The sequence below is a fragment of the Lathyrus oleraceus genome, chromosome 5 (assembly GCF_024323335.1).
Source record: "Lathyrus oleraceus cultivar Zhongwan6 chromosome 5, CAAS_Psat_ZW6_1.0, whole genome shotgun sequence".
In the NCBI taxonomy this organism is placed as follows: Eukaryota; Viridiplantae; Streptophyta; class Magnoliopsida; order Fabales; family Fabaceae; genus Lathyrus; species Lathyrus oleraceus.
The window spans coordinates 307,469,088-307,489,141 of NC_066583.1; the positions used below are offsets into that span (position 1 = coordinate 307,469,088).

General features: G+C 36.3%; 1 protein-coding gene across 1 annotated transcript; it reads left to right on the plus strand.

Moving 5' to 3' along the window:
• The first annotated feature begins 18,384 nt into the window (after positions 1 to 18,384).
• Positions 18,385 to 19,181, plus strand: LOC127080358 (NDR1/HIN1-like protein 13). The gene has a single exon (XM_051020685.1). It carries the CDS (start codon positions 18,438 to 18,440, stop codon positions 19,179 to 19,181), a length of 744 nt encoding a protein of 247 aa, XP_050876642.1. The 5' UTR covers positions 18,385 to 18,437.
• Positions 19,182 to 20,054: the final 873 nt, after the last annotated feature.

A 20,054-nucleotide genomic window follows, 5' to 3' on the forward strand; every position in this document is an offset into this window, starting at 1 on the left:
GTGTAGTGTTTTGTTTCTAGTTATGTTGTTCTATTTGTTAGATCTACAATCATATCTTCGATGGAGTTAAAAAAAATCATCTGAACTCACTATCTCATTATTTTGGAGATTATTTCCAATACAAATTGTCTTAAATGGATGTGCGCAGAGTTGGCCAACTGTGCCGATCCCCAATAATTGCATGATACTGTTAAATTAACTCCTCCTACCTACCTCGACAATATCAAATCTAACCAGTTAAATTTAAGAGTGAAATTTTAAACAATGCTAGTATAAATATAAAATTTATACGGTCTCATCTTGATCTTAACAATTTTTTAAGCAGTCAAATATAGCCGGCCTCTTAACAATTAGCCTCATATATTATTGGATTTGCCTCTGTCCGAAGGGATCCAAAATCGCACCATTTTGAACACTCCATGGACTTGCCTATGTCGGAAGGGAATCCAAAATCACACCATTTTGAATAAAAAGTATGGTTTGAAGATGTATATTTATATATTATTTGGATGTATTTGAAGATGCATCTCTAAAATATCTCTTGTATATATTTATGATGTTTTTATTCACTGAACTATTTTATTTAGAGACTTAATGATGTTTCCAGAGATTCATCTTCAAAAATATTAAGCGGAGATTTGGATAAAATCAGTTTTTCAACAACGAAGCATCATTCATGTATTTCATCACATCAAAGATTCCAAAAGAAGTTGGAATTGTAAGTAAAATTCATTCATTTCATCCCTCATTCCTTGCATTAATGTGATTTTTGAGTTGAAAATATGAACTTCGAGTCCATATATGTATCTCTGGACAAAGTTTGGTGTGGTACAAATATGGATCTCCGTCTTTGCCTGATACTTTGAATCTTAAAATATGTTTTTTTATGTTATTTGTTGTATTAGATATGGTGCATTTGAATATATTTTCCAAAGCTATTGTGACCATGAATGTTAAACTATATGAAGTGAACGATTATGTTAGACCAAATGATGTTAAATCGATTGATCGACCCGTTGTTGTCGAGGTAGATATTCGTGCATAATTTACAAATAAGCAAGAGTTTATGGATCGTGAACATATGCTACAATAGGTCGTATGGAGGTTGGGAAATTGGGGTTTGGCATTGTAATCGGAAGATCCAACAATGGTTCGAATAAAAGACAAACATTTGTAACAATGAGATGCGAAAAAAGTTGCAGTACCAACCACAAATTAGGAAGTTGAAACGAGATGACACTGAATCAAGAATATGTGAGTATCTGTTTAAATTGCGCGATTACCATATGGCAGATGACACCAGGAAATTTAATGTGATTTCCGGTATACATAATCATGTCTTGACTAACAAGCTAGCCAGTAAATCCCATTGTATATCGCCTTATTCTAGAGGAAAGGGATCTTGTTTCAGACATGACATTAGACATAGTGGCGTCGAAAAACATACTCGCATCTTTGAAACAAAAATGAACTCTAAATATTTTAAATATCAAGCAAATATACAACATGCGTGCTCGAAACAACAAGGCAGTATGAGGACCAAGATTTGAGATGCAACAACTATTGAAGCATTTGGAAGATGACCACTATGTTTCTAAGTATAGAGTTTGTGAGGATAAAGTCACCGTTCGAGGTATATTTTGGAGTCATCCCGATTCCATCAAATTGTTCAACACATTTTCCACCGTGCTTATAATTGATTCAACATACAAAACAAACAAGTATATATTTTCACTCCTAGAAATTGGTGGTGTTACTTATACGGAGATGACATATTCAGCCGATTTTGCATTTTTGGAATCCGAAAAGAGGACAATGTTACATGAATTTGGAAATGTGCAAGACTATGTTAAAAGACCAAGAGAACATGCCACAAGTATTAGTCACCAATCATGACACCACACTGATGAATTCGATTCCAATTATGTTTTCTACATCGTATGCATCACTTTGTAAGTATCACATAATAAAAAAATGTGAGAAGTCGACAAAAACCTGCGTTTGACAAAAAAAAAATCAAAGGTAACGATGAAAAAATGGTCAAACCCAGTGTCGTGGTGGAAAAGATAGTGGATGCATGAAATGGCATAATAAATTCTTCCACGGAAGAATTATATACCGAATCTGTAATACATTTTAGGAAGGTGTGCGTGAGATATCCAGATTTCATGAAATATGTTAAGGGCACTATTTTGGACAAGGTAAAAGAGAAGATTGCTAGTGCATGGACCGATCAGGTTATGTTATTTTTCCATTCTGCCATTGGTCCTGGTTGTTTTTGGTTTGAACTAACAGAGTATATTCCAGAGATGCATCTCTGGAAAACTCATTGAATATTGAACAGAGGGGTTTACGAAGATGCATCTCCAAACTTAATTTTAATAGAACAAGGGTTTCTCAACAATTTCATCTGAGGTGCGTGAAAAGGTGGGTTCGGAGACAGTTGTGACTTTTCACGGAGGTGGGGTTGCAATCATAAGGGTGGAAAGAGTAATTATCTCTTTTTAGGCAGGTAAAGACATGCCAATCCAACGTATTTTGAAGAAGAAATTTTATTTATGCTATTTAAAAAATAATATTTAATTAATAATTAAATCAGTTTTTTAAATAAATTCTTTTTATGGTTTTATATATAATAATAATTTTTATTATTGTTCAGAGCTGGCTAAAAGTCTAAATAGTTAAGGCCTAATCCATCTCAAATTCACTCCACCTAACCAACGGTATGAAACTAGTGCATAAGAAAAACAAAGTACATTATCTAATCTCCATTTTTCAATATACTTATCTCGAATCTCGATTTGACTTGGGCGTTGAAGTGCTAACTTTGCAGGTCCATCCCATGCCGGCATATTATAGATCAACACTACCGTTTCAAGACATTTAATTTTCCAAATGCATCTATTTTTGGTTCCACAATTGTATCATATATGGGAATCGACTTCTGATTTATGCGAAATTACATTACCGGATCAATCTCGATATTAAGCCAACTCTCTATCGGAAATAAGAGAGTAGAGGCGGTAAATTCGATAGTCATGTCAAGGTTCATTAATCCATCTCTTGCATCAATCATCAACCAGTTATCACCGATCAACGAATTCCACAACATTGCATCATTTAACACCCATATACATCTTACCCACTTAGGTTCTTTAAATAGGGTCCATAACACCGCAGTTTTTGAGTTATTATTTTGACTGATTTATTTGTATTTTAATTTATTTATCACGTGCGATAGTTGAATTGATTTGGATGTGTGTGACCTTGAGGTGGGAGTGTAGAGAGTAAGTAGAAGTTAGTGAAGTTTATTTAGGATAATTGGAATTTATTTTAATAATTAAAATAATACTATTTTATGGAATTTATTTAATTAAAATAAGAATCTAGAGAGTTTGGGTGAAATTTGTGAATTAAGAGAAATATAGGGGAGGAAGGAGTAAGAGTAATTGTTAGTAAGGGAGAGAATTATAGTTATGACTAGATTACCCTAGTTATATAAGGTTAAGATATAACCTAGGTTTAAGGATTTTCCTATCAGTGCATGAAACGAGGATTAGAGGCACAAATGAGATATAAGGTTAGAGCTTTGGAGAGAATGGAAGAACAATCAGAGACCAGAATTTTGCTATTACTGCTAGGAAAACCAGGTAAGGGGGGAGAATTGATTCAATAATGGGTATATGCTTGAGGGGTAGAATGAAGGAGTTCTTAACCTCCATAAGGATTCTTTGAGTCTTCATAAAATTCTGATCTTGTGAAAAATGATTGAATTGATGTTTATGTTGTTAGATATTAAATTTGTGCATTGTAATATGTATGAAATTATGTTTTAATTTGTGGAGGAAAGTTCACCATTGTTGGGTGTTTGAAGGTTTGGGAATAGCATGAATATATGAAAACCATGAAATAAATGTATTGATTTGATGAATTTGGGTGTTGTTGATGATTATATAACATGTATATGCTATTATGGGTCGAATTTGTATGATTGAGACAGGAGTATTGGAGTTCTGCAGTGAACTCCATTTAGTAGAACAAATTCTGCAACTTTCAAGGTAATGACGGGCATCACCACTGTGACGGGTAACCCGTCATTCTGCCCATGCTTGTGCTTCAAATGGTCGTCATTTGAGTGACAATTTGGATGTTTAGGGTTGGTGACAGGCGTCACTACTGTGACGGGTAACCTGCCATGGGTCTGCAGTGAGTGCAAATGCTCGTGTTGATGATATTAAATGTCAAATTTTGACTTTTTGACTTTTCTGGATGTTTTGGGTACTATTATACTATGTTAGTTGTTGGTTTAAATGATGTTGGTATGATTTAACGATTAAACACAATTTTAATTGAATTTAAGAAGTATTTGATGAATGTTGGATATGGTATACATGAGGATGATATTGTGTTAATTTGTATGAATTGTAATGATGATATGTTGTTGTATTAGCATGAATTACGTTGTTGAATTGTGAGTATGTTGTTGTGGGATGATAGTTCGAGAGGGAAACTATTATCGTTGGGTCAATGCATATTTTGTTTATTGCTGGGAGGGGAATTTAAACATTATGTTGTTCTTGAATTGACGTGTTGTGACATGCATTCATTATGTCGCTGTTGTTGATGAAAAAGGCAAGGTGCAATTCTAATAGGGTGGATTAGTGACTTGTCTTGAATCTGAGCAGGGTGGATTAGGGATTTGAGTAGGGTGAACCTGGTTCCTGAGTGAGCTAATTAATGATGATATGGTACCATATGTGTGTATTTGAAGTTGTTAGTCTCATTGCATAATTGAATCGATGAATATGTGATTGCATTGTGTATGATGATGGATTGGATGTGAGAATAATGTTGTGAGATTGATATGGATTGTGTAGATGTTTGAATTCTACTTTACAGCTTATGCCGTTAATTTATTGATGTGAATTCTCACCCCCTTTGCTTTGATGTTGTCCACCATGGACATCTTACAGATACCGAGGAGTAGAGTTGCTACTATGAGTGAGGAATAACTCTTGGAGTTATTTCCATTTAGTTTCTTTGTTATTTAGTGGATATGCTCTGATCATATAACATTGGGTCTGGGGCGTTTGTTTTACTTGTTAAATTCGAATTAATGTCTTGAGGAGTTTTTATGACGTTATTTTGAAGTTGAGAACAAACATAATTTTGTCGAGTATTTTAATTTGATTATCCGCTGCTATTTAAATAAAGTTGAGATGTTTTGAAGTTGGTAATACTTTAATCAGCGTATAATGCTTGTTATATAAGTTTTGCGGTTAGGGTGTTACAATAGTGATATCAGAGCAGGTCAGTTCGTTTGGCCAGATTTTTGCATGATAATAGTTCCCTAGTATGTAACATGTGTGTGTACACTGTCGATGCATTGTTTCTTCCATTGTATATTTAATGGTGTGCAGAGTGGATGGAAGAAATGATCGCGCAATTGATGATGCTTTAGAGTAGGCACTACATGGGCAATAAAATCAGGCTAGTGATGAGTTCCGCGACTTGGGAAAGTTTTAGTGGAATAATCCACCGACGTTCAAGGGTAGGTATGACCCAGAGGGTGCTCATACATGGCTGAAAGAGATTGAAAATATTTTCCGATTAATGGCATGTACTGAAGAGCAGAAGGTATTGTTTGGTACTCACATGTTGTCTGAAGAAGCTGAGGATTGGTGGGATAGCGCATGCCAGAGACTAGAGGTTACTTGTACTGAGGTTACATGGGTTATATTCAGACTGTAGTCTCTGGAGAAGTACTTCCTTGAGGATGTGCGTAGCAAGAAGGAGATTGAATTCCTTGAGTTGAAGAAAGTAATTCGACGGTTGCATAGTATGGTGTAAAGTTTGAGAAGCTAGTGAGTTATGTACACATTATAATAGTGATGTTGACGAGGGTTCAAAATGAATCAAGTTTGAAAGTGGGATGTGTAACACTCCGATAAAATATGATAATTATTTAATTTAAGTTTAATAGTATATTATGATGATAATATGAATGAGAGGGTATTATTTTTCAAAATAAAAGATAAACCATTCATATATATTATTATTAGTATATTTATTAATTTAATTAAATAATTGGAATATTATTGGATTATTATTATTGGAATAATAAAGTTGGAATTGGAACGATTTTTGGAATCAGTGAAGAGTCCCATTTAGTAAAAAGGTTTTTACACGTGAAAACAGAGAAGCGACTAAAAAAGTGGAAAAAGGGCAAAAAGGAAGAGCAAGAGAAAAAGGGTTGAAGAAGGGAAAAGCTTGAAGTTAAAGGATTTGCCGGATTAACTCATGTAAGGGGGGGGGGGGGGGGGGGGGGAAATCCTTATTATTATGGGTTAGTATGATTGGGTCAATGGGTAGGAACATGTTTTAGATTGAAATCCTTAATTGGCTTGAATTGGAATTATTAGGTTTTGATAAATACCCTTGAGTTGTGATGAATAAATTATGTTAAAACTGTGAATGAATCTATATTTGGATGAGTCGTAATTTTCTGGACGTGTAGCTTTTTACGGAATCGAAATCGGAGGTCCGGAAGTCCTCCAACGGCGAAAAATGCGGGTAATTCTGCATTCTGTTCGTTGTTAGCGCAGGAACAGCTTTCTGTCTTGCGTTAACCGGTTAACCCAGGGCGTTAACCGGTTAACACTGTTATGATAATTAAAAAAAAATAATTTCTGTCTTGCGTTAACAGGTTAACCCAGGGCGTTAACCGGTTAACACTGTTGAAATACTGTAAAATTTGTATTCTGTCTTGCGTTAACAGGTTAACCAATTGCGTTAACAGGTTAACACTGTTTGAAAAGTGAAAAATTGATATTTAAATATTGTGTACGTTTTGGAATGGAATTATGTGTACATATTGTATGGGCTTGGCTAGGAAATGTGCCATACGCGTATGGGCATGAGGCATACGTGTATGGGCAGAAGTTTGATTTTTCTGAGCTGTTGTTGTGCAGTTTTGGTCGTTTCAGCTGAGTGATGTAATTTAGCTGATGTATGATATAGTAGGGATCATTTCCCGTTGTTTTGAGCAGTATGGGTATTAGTAGAGTGTGCTAATACTGTGATTTATTAATTGGCATGACATGATATGATTCTGTGATAAATATGCTGATGATGTAAGATGGTATGCATAATGCTGTGAATATATCTATTATGTATGCAATTGTGGATGGACTGTTTATGGCTTAGAGTGTGAGCATATGTCCATTGTGGATTGTTGTTGATGTTTGCATGCTAGGTGATTTAGCGTGCATAGCATAGCCTTTATGGTGGTAGCTAATTCCCATGGTGAGGAATTAGTGAGGGAGTCACTAGGTCTCAAATGAGTGGGACTAGTGAGCTTGGTAGCCGTATCTGGGTTTGATCGGTGAGGTTGAACTATGTGTTCATGAATAGTCGGTACCGCATGCATGGAGTCTCATTTCATAATGTATGTATGGCGTATAATATGAATGGATGTATTCCAATATTATACGTGTGTTTTGTGTTTGTGTTGAGTATGATTATGAGTTGATGTTGCCGTTGCTGAATGTGTGATATGATTAGGGTGATGAATGTGTTAATTTACTTAGCATTACATGATATTTTATAATGCTTATTATATCGATTGAGGAACTCACCCTTACAACTATGTTTTAGGTAACGAGCAGTGATTGAGTAGAAGCTAGTGCTTGGAGTCTAGTGTAGTTCCTTAGTGGGTCATGCTCTGGTATATGTAACATCGGGACAAGATGTTTTACTTTGTTTTCATTTTTGGTTGTTGAACAATTTTACATGAAAAGTGTTACATGGTTTGCATGTTGTTAGATTTCTATCCGCTGCGAATTGTGCAATGTTTTATTTTGATTAATAAATGAGCATGACAAGTTATTTTGGTGAATGGTGTGAAGTGTCAAGTGTGACACCCTGAAATTGCATATCTACTCTGATTCATATTTTGTTGTTTTAATTAATTATTGGGGTATTTCAGAAGGGTGTTACATTAGTGGTATCAGAGCATAGTCGGTCGAGTCGAGTCGTAATTATTCTGTTTCCCTGTATGTGATAGGTGTTGTGTAACCCTATCAGTACTTATTGTTTTAGCTTGTTGGGTTCTCAGAATAGAGATGGCTGGAAGAGGTAGAGACGATGCTGCGATTGTTGAGGCTCTGGGTATGCTAGCTGGAGTACTTGGAGGGAATCCGAATGTTGTGGGATTGGGAGCTGCTCGTCAATTGAGTGAGTTCCAGAAGAACAATCCTCCAATGTTCAAGGGAGCATACAATCCAGATGGTGCTCAGAAGTGGTTGAAGGAGATCGAGAGGATCTTCCGAGTGACTGAGTGTGCCGATAACCAGAAGGTCAGGTTCGGTACGCATATGCTGTCAGAGGAAGCAGATGATTGGTGGGTTGCTGCCCGCACTGAGTTGGAAGCTGCTGGGAGTGCTGAGATCACTTGGGCGGTGTTCAGAGAGAGATTCCTGAGGAAGTACTTTCCAGAGGATGTCAGAGGAAAGAAAGAGATAGAGTTCTTAGAATTGAAGCAGGGCAACCGGTCTGTTACTGAGTATGCTGCTAAGTTCACAGAGCTGTCGAAGTATTACACTCCCTATGATGAGGCTACTGGGGAATTTTCAAAATGTGTGAAGTTTGAGAACGGGTTACGTCCCGAGATCAAGCAGGCTATTGGGTATCAGCGGATTAGAGTGTTTTCTAACTTGGTTGACTGTTGCAGGATTTTTGAACAGGATACCAAGGCCAGAGCGGAGAGCTATCAGCAGAGGGTTGATAGGAAAGGCAAGAATCAGAATGATCGTGGGAAGCCGTATGCAGCTGGCAAAGGTTTCCAGAGACAGAGTGGGATGAAGAGACCTAGTGGGGGAGACTCCAGTGCCCCTGCTAAGTGTTACAAATGTGGTCAGGCTGGACATCGTATCCATGAGTGTACCAGTACTGAGAAGAAGTGTTTCAAGTGTGGCAAAGGTGGTCACTTGGCTGCAGAGTGCCGGGTGAAGACTATGACTTGTTTCAACTGTGGAGAGGTGGGTCATATCAGTCCACAGTGTCCTAAGCCGAAGAAAGAGAACCAGTCGGGAGGCAAGGTCTTTGCTTTATCGGGTTCTGAGACTTCTGCAGATGATCGTTTGATCCGAGAGATATCTGAGATGCATGGGAGTATGGTGATTGATACTCCTGCGGGTTCAGTGACTACTACTTTAGTTTGTTTAAATTGCCCTTTGAGTATTTTTGGTAGAGACTTTGGGATGGACCTCGTGTGTCTTCCACTAGTGCAGATTGATGTTATCCTGGGTATGAACTGGTTGGTGTTTAACCGAGTTTATATCAACTGTTTTGATAAGACTGTGATCTTTCCTGAGATTGAGGAAGGAAAGAGTTTGTTTCTATCAGCAAGGCAGGTGAATGAGGCAGTAGCAGATGGGGCAGAGTTGTTTATGCTGTTAGCGACTTTGGAGGCTAAAGATAAACTGGTGATTTGCGATCTAGCCGTGGTGTGTGATTTTCCTGATGTGTTTCCTGAAGAAGTGAATGAATTACCGCCAGAGCGTGAAGTTGAGTTCTCGATTGATTTGGTACCTGGTACTAGGCCGATATCGATGGCTCCGTACCGTATGTCTGCTGTTGAGTTAACTGAATTGAAGAGTCAGCTGGAAGATCTGTTGGATAAGAAATTTATTCGTCCGAGTGTGTCACCGTGGGGCGCACCAGTGTTATTGGTTAAGAAGAAAGAAGGTACTATGAGGTTGTGTGTGGACTACAGGCAACTGAGTAAAGTGACGATCAAGAATCGGTATCCTTTGCCGAGGATTGATGATTTGATGGATCAGTTGGTTGGTGCGAGTGTGTTCAGCAAAATAGATTTGAGATCGGGGTATCATCAGATACGTGTGAAAACTGAGGATATTCAGAAGACTGCTTTCAGAACAAGGTATGGACATTATGAGTATTCTGTAATGCCTTTTGGTGTGACTAATGCGCCTGGGGTATTTATGGAGTATATGAATAGGATTTTCCATCCGTACCTAGACAAGTTTGTTGTGGTGTTTATTGACGATATTTTGGTGTATTCGAAATCTGAAGAAGAGCATGCTGAACATTTGAGAGTGGTTTTAGGAGTTCTACGAGAAAAGAAGTTATTTGCTAAACTGTCCAAGTGTGAATTTTGGTTAGAAGAGGTTAGTTTTCTTGGTCATGTGGTATTTGTTCTGAAGTTATGGAGGCATTACTTGTACGGGTCAAGATTTGAGGTTTTCAGTGACCATAAAAGTTTAAAGTATTTGTTTGATCAGAAAGAGCTGAATATGAGACAGAGGAGATGGTTAGAGTTTCTGAAGGATTATGACTTTGGTTTGAATTACCATCCGGGTAAAGCAAACGTAGTGGCTGATGCATTGAGTCGGAAATCATTGCATATGTCTATGTTAATGGTTAAGGAATTGGATTTAATTGAGCAGTTTAGAGACTTGAGTTTGGTGTGTGAGAGTACTCACAATAGTGTTAAATTGGGAATGTTGAAGTTAACGAGTGGTATTCTGGATGAGATTAGAGAGGGTCAGAAATCCGATGTGCTTTTGGTTGATAAGTTGACTCTAGTGAATCAAGGTCAAGGTGGTGAATTCAGAGTTGATGAGAATGGTGTTTTGAAATTTGGTAATCGGGTGTGTATTCCGGATGTTACCGAACTTAAGAAGAGTATTCTTGAGGAAGGACATCGTAGTGGCCTGAGTATTCATCCTGGGGCTACGAAGATGTATCATGATTTGAAAAAGTTATTTTGGTGGCCGGGAATGAAAAGAGAAATTGCGAGTTTTGTTTATTCTTGTTTGACTTGTCAGAAGTCAAAGATTGAGCATCAGAAGCCGTCTGGGCTAATGCAACCGTTGGCTATTCCAGAGTGGAAGTGGGATAGTATCAGTATGGATTTTGTTTCTGGTTTACCGAGGACAATTAAGAATTTTGAAGCTATTTGGGTGATTGTTGACAGATTGACAAAATCGGCTCATTTCATTCCGATCAGAATGGGTTATCCGTTAGAGAGATTAGCTGAGTTGTATATTGAGAAAATTGTAAGTTGCATGGTATTTCGTCGAGTATTGTTTCGGACAGAGATCCTAGATTTACATCGAAGTTCTGGGAAGGTTTGCAGAGGGCTTTGGGAACTAAGCTGAGATTGAGTTCTGCATATCATCCGCAGACTGATGGTCAGACTGAGAGGACGATTCAGTCACTGGAGGATCTTTTGAGGGCTTGTGTTTTGGAAAAGGGAGGTGCTTGGGATTGTTATTTACCTTTGATTGAGTTTACCTACAACAATAGTTTTCATTCGAGCATTGGTATGGCACCGTTTGAAGCTTTGTATGGTAGGAGATGTCGGACACCTTTATGTTGGTATGAGTCCGGTGAGAGTGTTGTGGTTGGACCGGAGATTGTTCAACAAACTACGGAAAAGATTAAGATGATTCAGGAGAAGATGAGGATTGCTCAGAGTCGTCAGAAGAGTTATCACGACAAGAGGAGGAAGTCACTTGAGTTTCAAGAGGGAGATCATGTGTTTCTTCGTGTTACTCCGATAACTGGGGTTGGTCGAGCTTTGAAGTCGAAAAAGTTGACACCTCGATTTATTGGTCCTTATCAGATTTTGGAGAGGATAGGGGAGGTAGCCTATCGTATCGCTTTACCGCCGTCACTTGCGAATTTGCATGAGGTTTTTCATGTGTCTCAGTTGAGGAGGTACATTCCTGATCCGTCGCATGTGGTCCAAGTAGATGATGTACAGGTGAGAGATAACCTGACTGTTGAAACATCACCTATGAGGATCGAGGATCGAGAGTTGAAGCAGTTGCGGGGTAAAGAGATTGCTTTGGTAAAGGTAGCTTGGGGAGGACCAGCAGGTGGCAATGTGACTTGGGAACTTGAGAGTCAGATGAAGGAGTCTTATCCAGAGTTATTCGCTTGAGGTATGTTTTCGAGGACGAAAACTCTTTTAGTGGGGGAGAGTTGTAACACTCCGATAAAATATGATAATTATTTAATTTAAGTTTAATAGTATATTATGATGATAATATGAATGAGAGGGTATTATTTTTCAAAATAAAAGATAAACCATTCATATATATTATTATTAGTATATTTATTAATTTAATTAAATAATTGGAATATTATTGGATTATTATTATTGGAATAATAAAGTTGGAATTGGAACGATTTTTGGAATCAGTGAAGAGTCCCATTTAGTAAAAAGGTTTTTACACGTGAAAACAGAGAAGCGACTAAAAAAGTGGAAAAAGGGCAAAAAGGAAGAGCAAGAGAAAAAGGGTTGAAGAAGGGAAAAGCTTGAAGTTAAAGGATTTGCCGGATTAACTCAGGTAAGGGGGGGGGGGGAAATCCTTATTATTATGGGTTAGTATGATTGGGTCAATGGGTAGGAACATGTTTTAGGTTGAAATCCTTAATTGGCTTGAATTGGAATTATTAGGTTTTGATAAATACCCTTGAGTTGTGATGAATAAATTATGTTAAAACTGTGAATGAATCTATATTTGGATGAGTCGTAATTTTCTGGACGTGTAGCTTTTTACGGAATCGAAATCGGAGGTCCGGAAGTCCTCCAACGGCGAAAAATGCGGGTAATTCTGCATTCTGTTCGTTGTTAGCGCAGGAACAGCTTTCTGTCTTGCGTTAACCGGTTAACCCAGGGCGTTAACCGGTTAACACTGTTATGATAATTAAAAAAAATTAATTTCTGTCTTGCGTTAACAGGTTAACCCAGGGCGTTAACCGGTTAACACTGTTGAAATACTGTAAAATTTGTATTCTGTCTTGCGTTAACAGGTTAACCAATTGCGTTAACAGGTTAACACTGTTTGAAAAGTGAAAAATTGATATTTAAATATTGTGTACGTTTTGGAATGGAATTATGTGTACATATTGTATGGGCTTGGCTAGGAAATGTGCCATACGCGTATGGGCATGAGGCATACGTGTATGGGCAGAAGTTTGATTTTTCTGAGCTGTTGTTGTGCAGTTTTGGTCGTTTCAGCTGAGTGATGTAATTTAGCTGATGTATGATATAGTAGGGATCATTTCCCGTTGTTTTGAGCAGTATGGGTATTAGTAGAGTGTGCTAATACTGTGATTTATTAATTGGCATGACATGATATGATTCTGTGATAAATATGCTGATGATGTAAGATGGTATGCATAATGCTGTGAATATATCTATTATGTATGCAATTGTGGATGGACTGTTTATGGCTTAGAGTGTGAGCATATGTCCATTGTGGATTGTTGTTGATGTTTGCATGCTAGGTGATTTAGCGTGCATAGCATAGCCTTTATGGTGGTAGCTAATTCCCATGGTGAGGAATTAGTGAGGGAGTCATTAGGTCTCAAATGAGTGGGACTAGTGAGCTTGGTAGCCGTATCTGGGTTTGATCGGTGAGGTTGAACTATGTGTTCACGAATAGTCGGTACCGCATGCATGGAGTCTCATTTCATAATGTATGTATGGCGTATAATATGAATGGATGTATTCCAATATTATACGTGTGTTTTGTGTTTGTGTTGAGTATGATTATGAGTTGATGTTGCCGTTGCTGAATGTGTGATATGATTAGGGTGATGAATGTGTTAATTTACTTAGCATTACATGATATTTTATAATGCTTATTATATCGATTGAGGAACTCACCCTTACAACTATGTTTCAGGTAACGAGCAGTGATTGAGTAGAAGCTAGTGCTTGGAGTCTAGTGTAGTTCCTTAGTGGGTTATGCTCTGGTATATGTAACATCGGGACAGGATGTTTTACTTTGTTTTCATTTTTGGTTGTTGAACAATTTTACATGAAAAGTGTTACATGGTTTGCATGTTGTTAGATTTCTATCCGCTGCGAATTGTGCAATGTTTTATTTTGATTAATAAATGAGCATGACAAGTTATTTTGGTGAATCGTGTGAAGTGTCAAGTGTGACACCCTGAAATTGCATATCTACTCTGATTCATATTTTGTTGTTTTAATTAATTATTGGGGTATTTCAGAAGGGTGTTACAGGATGCATCCCAAGATCAAACAAGTTATTGGCTACCAGGAGATCTATTGCTTTTATGTACTGGTTAATAAGTACAAGATCTCCGATGAGGATAATAGAGCTTGATCTGCTCACTACAAGAGTGTTTGTGAAAAGAAAGGGAAGGGACCATTTCGAGGAAAGTCGTATGTGACTCCTACTGACAAAGAGAAATAGAAAGCTACAGTTAAGAAGAATCCAAGTGGGGGAGGAGCTTCTGCTTCGGTGCAATGTTATAGGTGTGGTATGATAGGTGATCATGCTAATGAGTGCTCCAGTACCGAGAAGAAGTGTTACAAGTGCAGGAAGATATGGAATCTCATCGCGAATTGTAAAGGTAGTGTTTTGACTTGTTACAAATGTAGATAGCAAGGCCATATCAGTACTAATTGGCAAAAGCCGAAGAAAGCCTAGTATGGAGGAAAAGTTTTTGCCTTGTCTAAGACAGAGACTACCACTTTTGTCAGGTTGATTCGAGGTACGTGTTTTATCAAGAGTATCCCTCTGATTGCTATTATTGACACAGGTGCGACACATTCTTTTATTTTGCCTGATTCTGATAAGAGATTGGATTTAAAGTTATCTTCTATGGTTGGAAGTATGGTTATTGATACCCCAACTAATGGTTCAGTAAGTACTTCATTGGTGTGTTTAAAGTGTCCACTGACTAATTACGGTAAGAGTTTTACGATGGACTTAGTCTGTCTATAGGTGAGTCATCTTGATGTTATCCTTGGAATGCATTGGTTGGAGTTCAACTGTGTCCATATCAACTTTTATTCCAAGACGATGATGTATCTAGAGATGTGAGGAGATGGAGAGTTTATGTTTGTGTCTACTAAGCAAGTGGAAGAATTCTTGAAAGAAGAGGAGTATGTGTTTGCTATGTTTGCTGCTTTGGGAATCGAGAGTAAAGCTGCGATGGGAGAGATGCCAGTTGTGTGTGATTTTCCTGAAGTGTTTCCTAATGATATCAGTGATCTGCCTCTATAACGCGAGGTGGAGTTTTCTATTGACTTAGTACTGGGTACTAGTCCTGTGTCGATGGTTCCTTATAGAATGTATGCTTCAGAGTTTAATGAGTTGAAGAAATAGTTGGAAGAGTTACTTAAGAAGAAGTTTGTTCGACCGAGTGTTTCATCGTGCAGGCGCCAATGTTGTTAGTCAAGAAGAAAGATGGTAGCATGAGGTTGTGTGTTGATTATCGGCAGTTGAATAAAGTTACTATCAAGAACAAGTATCCACTTCTGAGAATCGACGATCTGCTGGATCAGTTAGTTAGGGCTTGTGTTTTTAGCTAGATAACTAGATTAGTTTGCGTTTGCGTTATCATCATATTCGAGTGAAACCAGAGGATATTCCAAAGACTATAAGAAAGAGATATGGTCATTACGAGTGTTCAGTGATGTTGTTTGGTGTATCTAACGCGCCTGAAGTGTTCACGGATTACATGAATAGAATATTCCATCCGTACTTAGATCAATTTGTGGTTGTGTTCATCAAAGATATTATAATATATTCGAAGTCAGATGAAGATCATGCAGAACATATGAGAATTATGTTACAGACCTTGAGAGAAATGAAGTTGTATGCAAAGTTATCTAAGTGTGAATTCTAGCTGAAAGAAGTGAGTTTCTTAGGTCATGTAGTTTCTAGCGGAGGTATTATTGTTGATCCATCGAAGGTTAATGTTGTGTTACAATGGGAAACTCCGAAGTCCGTTACTGAGATCATAAGTTTTCTAGATTTGGATGGTTATTACATAAGGTTTATTGAAGGATTTTTGTAGTTGGCAATCAAGCATATGTGCGGGATGCTTTGTGTGAAGAGATTTTTATACAACTTAAGAAGAAGTTGACGTCTGCTCCAGTATTGATTTTTCCGAATCCGAGTGAGTTTTTTGTTATGTATTGTGGTGCTTCGATGATGGCTATGAGTGGTGTGCTGATGCAGAATAGATAGGTTATGGCTTACGCTTCTAGACTGTTGAAGATTCCTGAGAGGAATTATCCTACGCATGATCTAGAATTAACTGCCATTTTGTTTGTGCTTAAGATTTAGAGGCATTACCTATTTGATTCCAGATTTGAAATGTTCAATGATCACAAGAGTCTGAAGTATCTATTTGATCAGGAGGAGTTGAATATGAGACATAGAAGATGACTCAAATTTTTGAAAGACTGTGACTTTGGTTTGAATTACCATCCTAGTAAAGCAAATATCAAAGATGATGCTTTGAGTAGGAAGTCGTTACATATGTCGATGCTTATGGTTTGAGAGTTGGAGTTGATTGAACAATTATGAGATCTGAGTTTAGTATGTGAAATGACTCGTAATAGTGTGAAGTTGGGCATGTTGAAGTTGACAAATGGTATTCTTGAAGAGATAATAGAAGGTTAAAAGATCAACTTAAGATTGGTTGACCGATTGATATTGATTAATCAAGGTCAAGATGGTGATTTCAGAATCGACGAGAATGATATGATAAGATTCAGAGACAGAGTTTGTGTACTAGATGTGTACGAACTTTAGAAGAGCATTCTTGAGGAAGGTCACAAGAGTGGCTTGAGTATTCATATCGGTGCTACTAAAATGTATCAAGACTTGAATAAGTTCTTTTGGTGGCCATGAATGAAGAAAGAAATTATTGAGTTCGTGTATGCGTATTTTAATTGGCAGAAGTCAAAGATTGAACATCAGAAGTCGTTGGGTCTGATGCAACCGTTGTCTATTCCTGAGTGGAAGTGGGATAACATTTCGATCGAATTTGTGTATGGGTTGCCCCTGACGGTGAAGAATTGTGATACCATTTGGGTTATTGGGGATAGGTTGACTAAGTCAGCTTACTTCATTCCAAATTTACTTAACTATCCATTAGAGAGGCTAGTATATTGAGAAGATTGTCAGTTTTCATGGAACTCTATCCAGTATTGTATCTGACAGAGATCCAAGATTTATATCGAGGTTTTGAAAGAGTTTGCATAAATCTTTGGGTACAAAGCTACGTTTGAGTTCTGCCTATCGCCCGTAGATAGATAATCAGACAAAAAAGACTATTCAATTCAGAGAATACATTTCGCAAATAAATCCATAGAAATATTTACGGGTAAAATAAATAAAGTTGTTGTCAATCCATTTGGGGGTTATGTGTAATTTTATAATGGATCCTACCGAACCCATAAAAAAATATTTTTTTTTTTGAAAATGTGGTAGTTTAGAATTTTGTATGGAAATTATGGTACTTTGGTAAAACTGTTCGAATGAAAGTAGCAGGAGGGTAAAAAATTCGCAAAATGTTACTTATAAAATTGCTTAAATACAACCTCGAGGAAACAAAAATATTGTTAAAACAATTTAAATATTACATCAATATTGAAAAGTTCAAACAAAGTCAAAACTAAAATGTAATTATGACTAAAGTAGTTATACATACACACATTAGTTATACATACACCCATAATATTTAAATATCTAAAAACCTGAAAAGTTTAAATATGTTATTGTATATCTATAAACCTGAACAAGTAACAATAACATCCCACACCAACATCCACCTATTAATATTTGTATATCAGCCACCTTGCACTTTTTTCTCTGTAAAGTCATTAATAATCTCTTCATAATTAATATTCTTTACAAATAATTTGTCAATTGAAATCAAGAAAAGACTATTCAATTTGATATGCAATTGATCACAAATAAGATTTTAAGAATTTTAGTATGAAAAAGCTTGTAGATGCAACAATAATAGAAACAGTAAGATTATTCAATAAATTACACATGCATTAGAAAAATAGTTAAACATACTCATAGTGATTAATGGATAATTGATGGGGGTGTAGGATAAATATTTCTTAATCTAATTTTAATTTTATTTTTTTTTACTTTAAAAAGTTCAAATGTGGGGTGCATATATCAATACCCTTTTATTTTCATTTGATTATTTGGCATCTCCCTAGTTCTAGTCTTTAACGTGAGAAATTTAGAGAAAGGTAAACAGTTTTGAAAATCCTTTAAATTTTTTATTGATTTGAAAAATCTCCCATTATCAATATGTATGAGAATTTTAATTTAATGGAAATATTAACCCGTAAAAGCAGCTAAAAATCTACTAATTAAATAGATAATTTACCATTAATCAACTCTAATATTAGGGTTTCCCCTCATCCTCTTACTTTTTCAACCAAAAACTTTACCCCATTTTCTCCTAATCACAAATTATCTTCTCTCATGCATAGTACCTACTTCCATTCCCCATGCAAACCCGCCCCCTCTCTTCCTTTCTAATACCATTTTTCCATTTCAAAACCACCTCTTTCCTCCCTATCTCCCGCCGCCGCTCCCCATACTTCCATGGAGGAGCGGGCCTCGCCGCTGCCATCACCTCCTCCTCGAAAAGATTTTAATTCTAACCCCCAATTACCTGATATTGGCCATGGCACCTACGTTGTCCAAGTCCCTAAAGACCAAATCTACCGCATTCCACCGCCGGAAAATGCCCGTATTGCCGAGAGTCATCGGAAACCTCCCCCTAAGGAGACAAACCGGACAGGTTGTTGGTGTATTGTATTCGTCGTCTTCTTCCTCACTATTGTCATTTTGGTTGGAGGTCTTTTAGGTGGCGTTTTTTCCATGGTACTTGCACCAAAGGATCCAAAGTTTTCAATCCAACACTTTCTCTTACAAAGCAAACTACTTCCACAATATAAAATCACTATAGAAGCCTATAATCCGAATACAAATGTGGTTATTTTATATAAAGAAGGAGGAGATGTTTCCCTCTCTTTAAAAAAACAAAAAATTGCTTCAGGTGAGTACCCAACATTTTCTCAAGCCAATCAAAATTCAAAGAGTTTTGAAGTAACTTTAAAAGGTTCAACAACAAAATTACCTAAGGAAGTTGAAGAAAGCAAGAAAAATGATAAAAAGAAAGTGCGCGTCACATTTTCTTTATTAATTAATGTCCAAACCCAAATAAAATTGAGCTTGCTTCAAAGCAGGTCAATGACTTACGAGGTTACTTGTCAAGTAACCGTCGATTCATTGGCCAAAACTACAAAAGTAGTTTCTCAACAATGTGAAACTAAAGGACACTAGTTGTTGTAGCAAATTAATGTAGCTTCTTCGTCATCTTCTGGATGAAGGTGTTGTAAATTTTGAGACTTTTCTTCTTTTTCATATTGGTTCGGTTAATCTTGCTTGATACATGGTAAATATTTATAGATAGACAAGTATTTATGTTTTTCATTTAAATGATTTTTTAGTTTTTGCAGTTTTGGTAGTAGTATTTTATATATGAATGCCTTTGCTCCATTTAGTTTTGGAATATATTGTTTAGTTAGTTTTTTTTAACAGGTTTTTATAAATTTAGATAAAATTTAAATTAAATATAAGTAGTGTATAAGTTTATAAGCTTACGAAGCAAAACAAAATGAAGATGAATAGAAATTGTCGTTGGTTTGTTTGATTTTCTTCCATCAATTATATTTACAATTTTTGCTCAAATTGGTTCATATACTTAGAAATAAAGTAAGACATTGTAAAGATACTTGCAAGTTTCATTGGATGTAAAGTTTTAACTCAGATGAATGCCATATTGTACAATTATGTATTGCAGAAATTATAATGAATAGAAAAAAACGTAAATATATGACTCCTAAAAAATACATTAAAATTCTTAAACATTATTCCTATGTCTCAAAATATTTTTTTTTAAAGATTATTGCATATAAATAAAAAAAAGTAATGCTTAAATAATTAAATGGAACAATTTTATAAAATCACTCTTAATTATTATTGGTTGTCATAAAAATATAGTATGATATAATATCTTAAAAATAATGTAGACAATTATTTATTAAAGATAAAGTTGATAAAAATTAATTAATGATATATTAAAAATATAAAAAAAACTCTTATTTTGAGACAATTTTCTTTTTTACTAAAAAGACTTTTATCTTGAAACCGAAG

Coding starts and splice junctions, on each gene's coding strand:
- LOC127080358 (XM_051020685.1), top strand. CDS start 18,438: ATGGAGGAGCGGGCCTCGCCGCTGCCATCACCTCCTCCTCGAAAAGAT.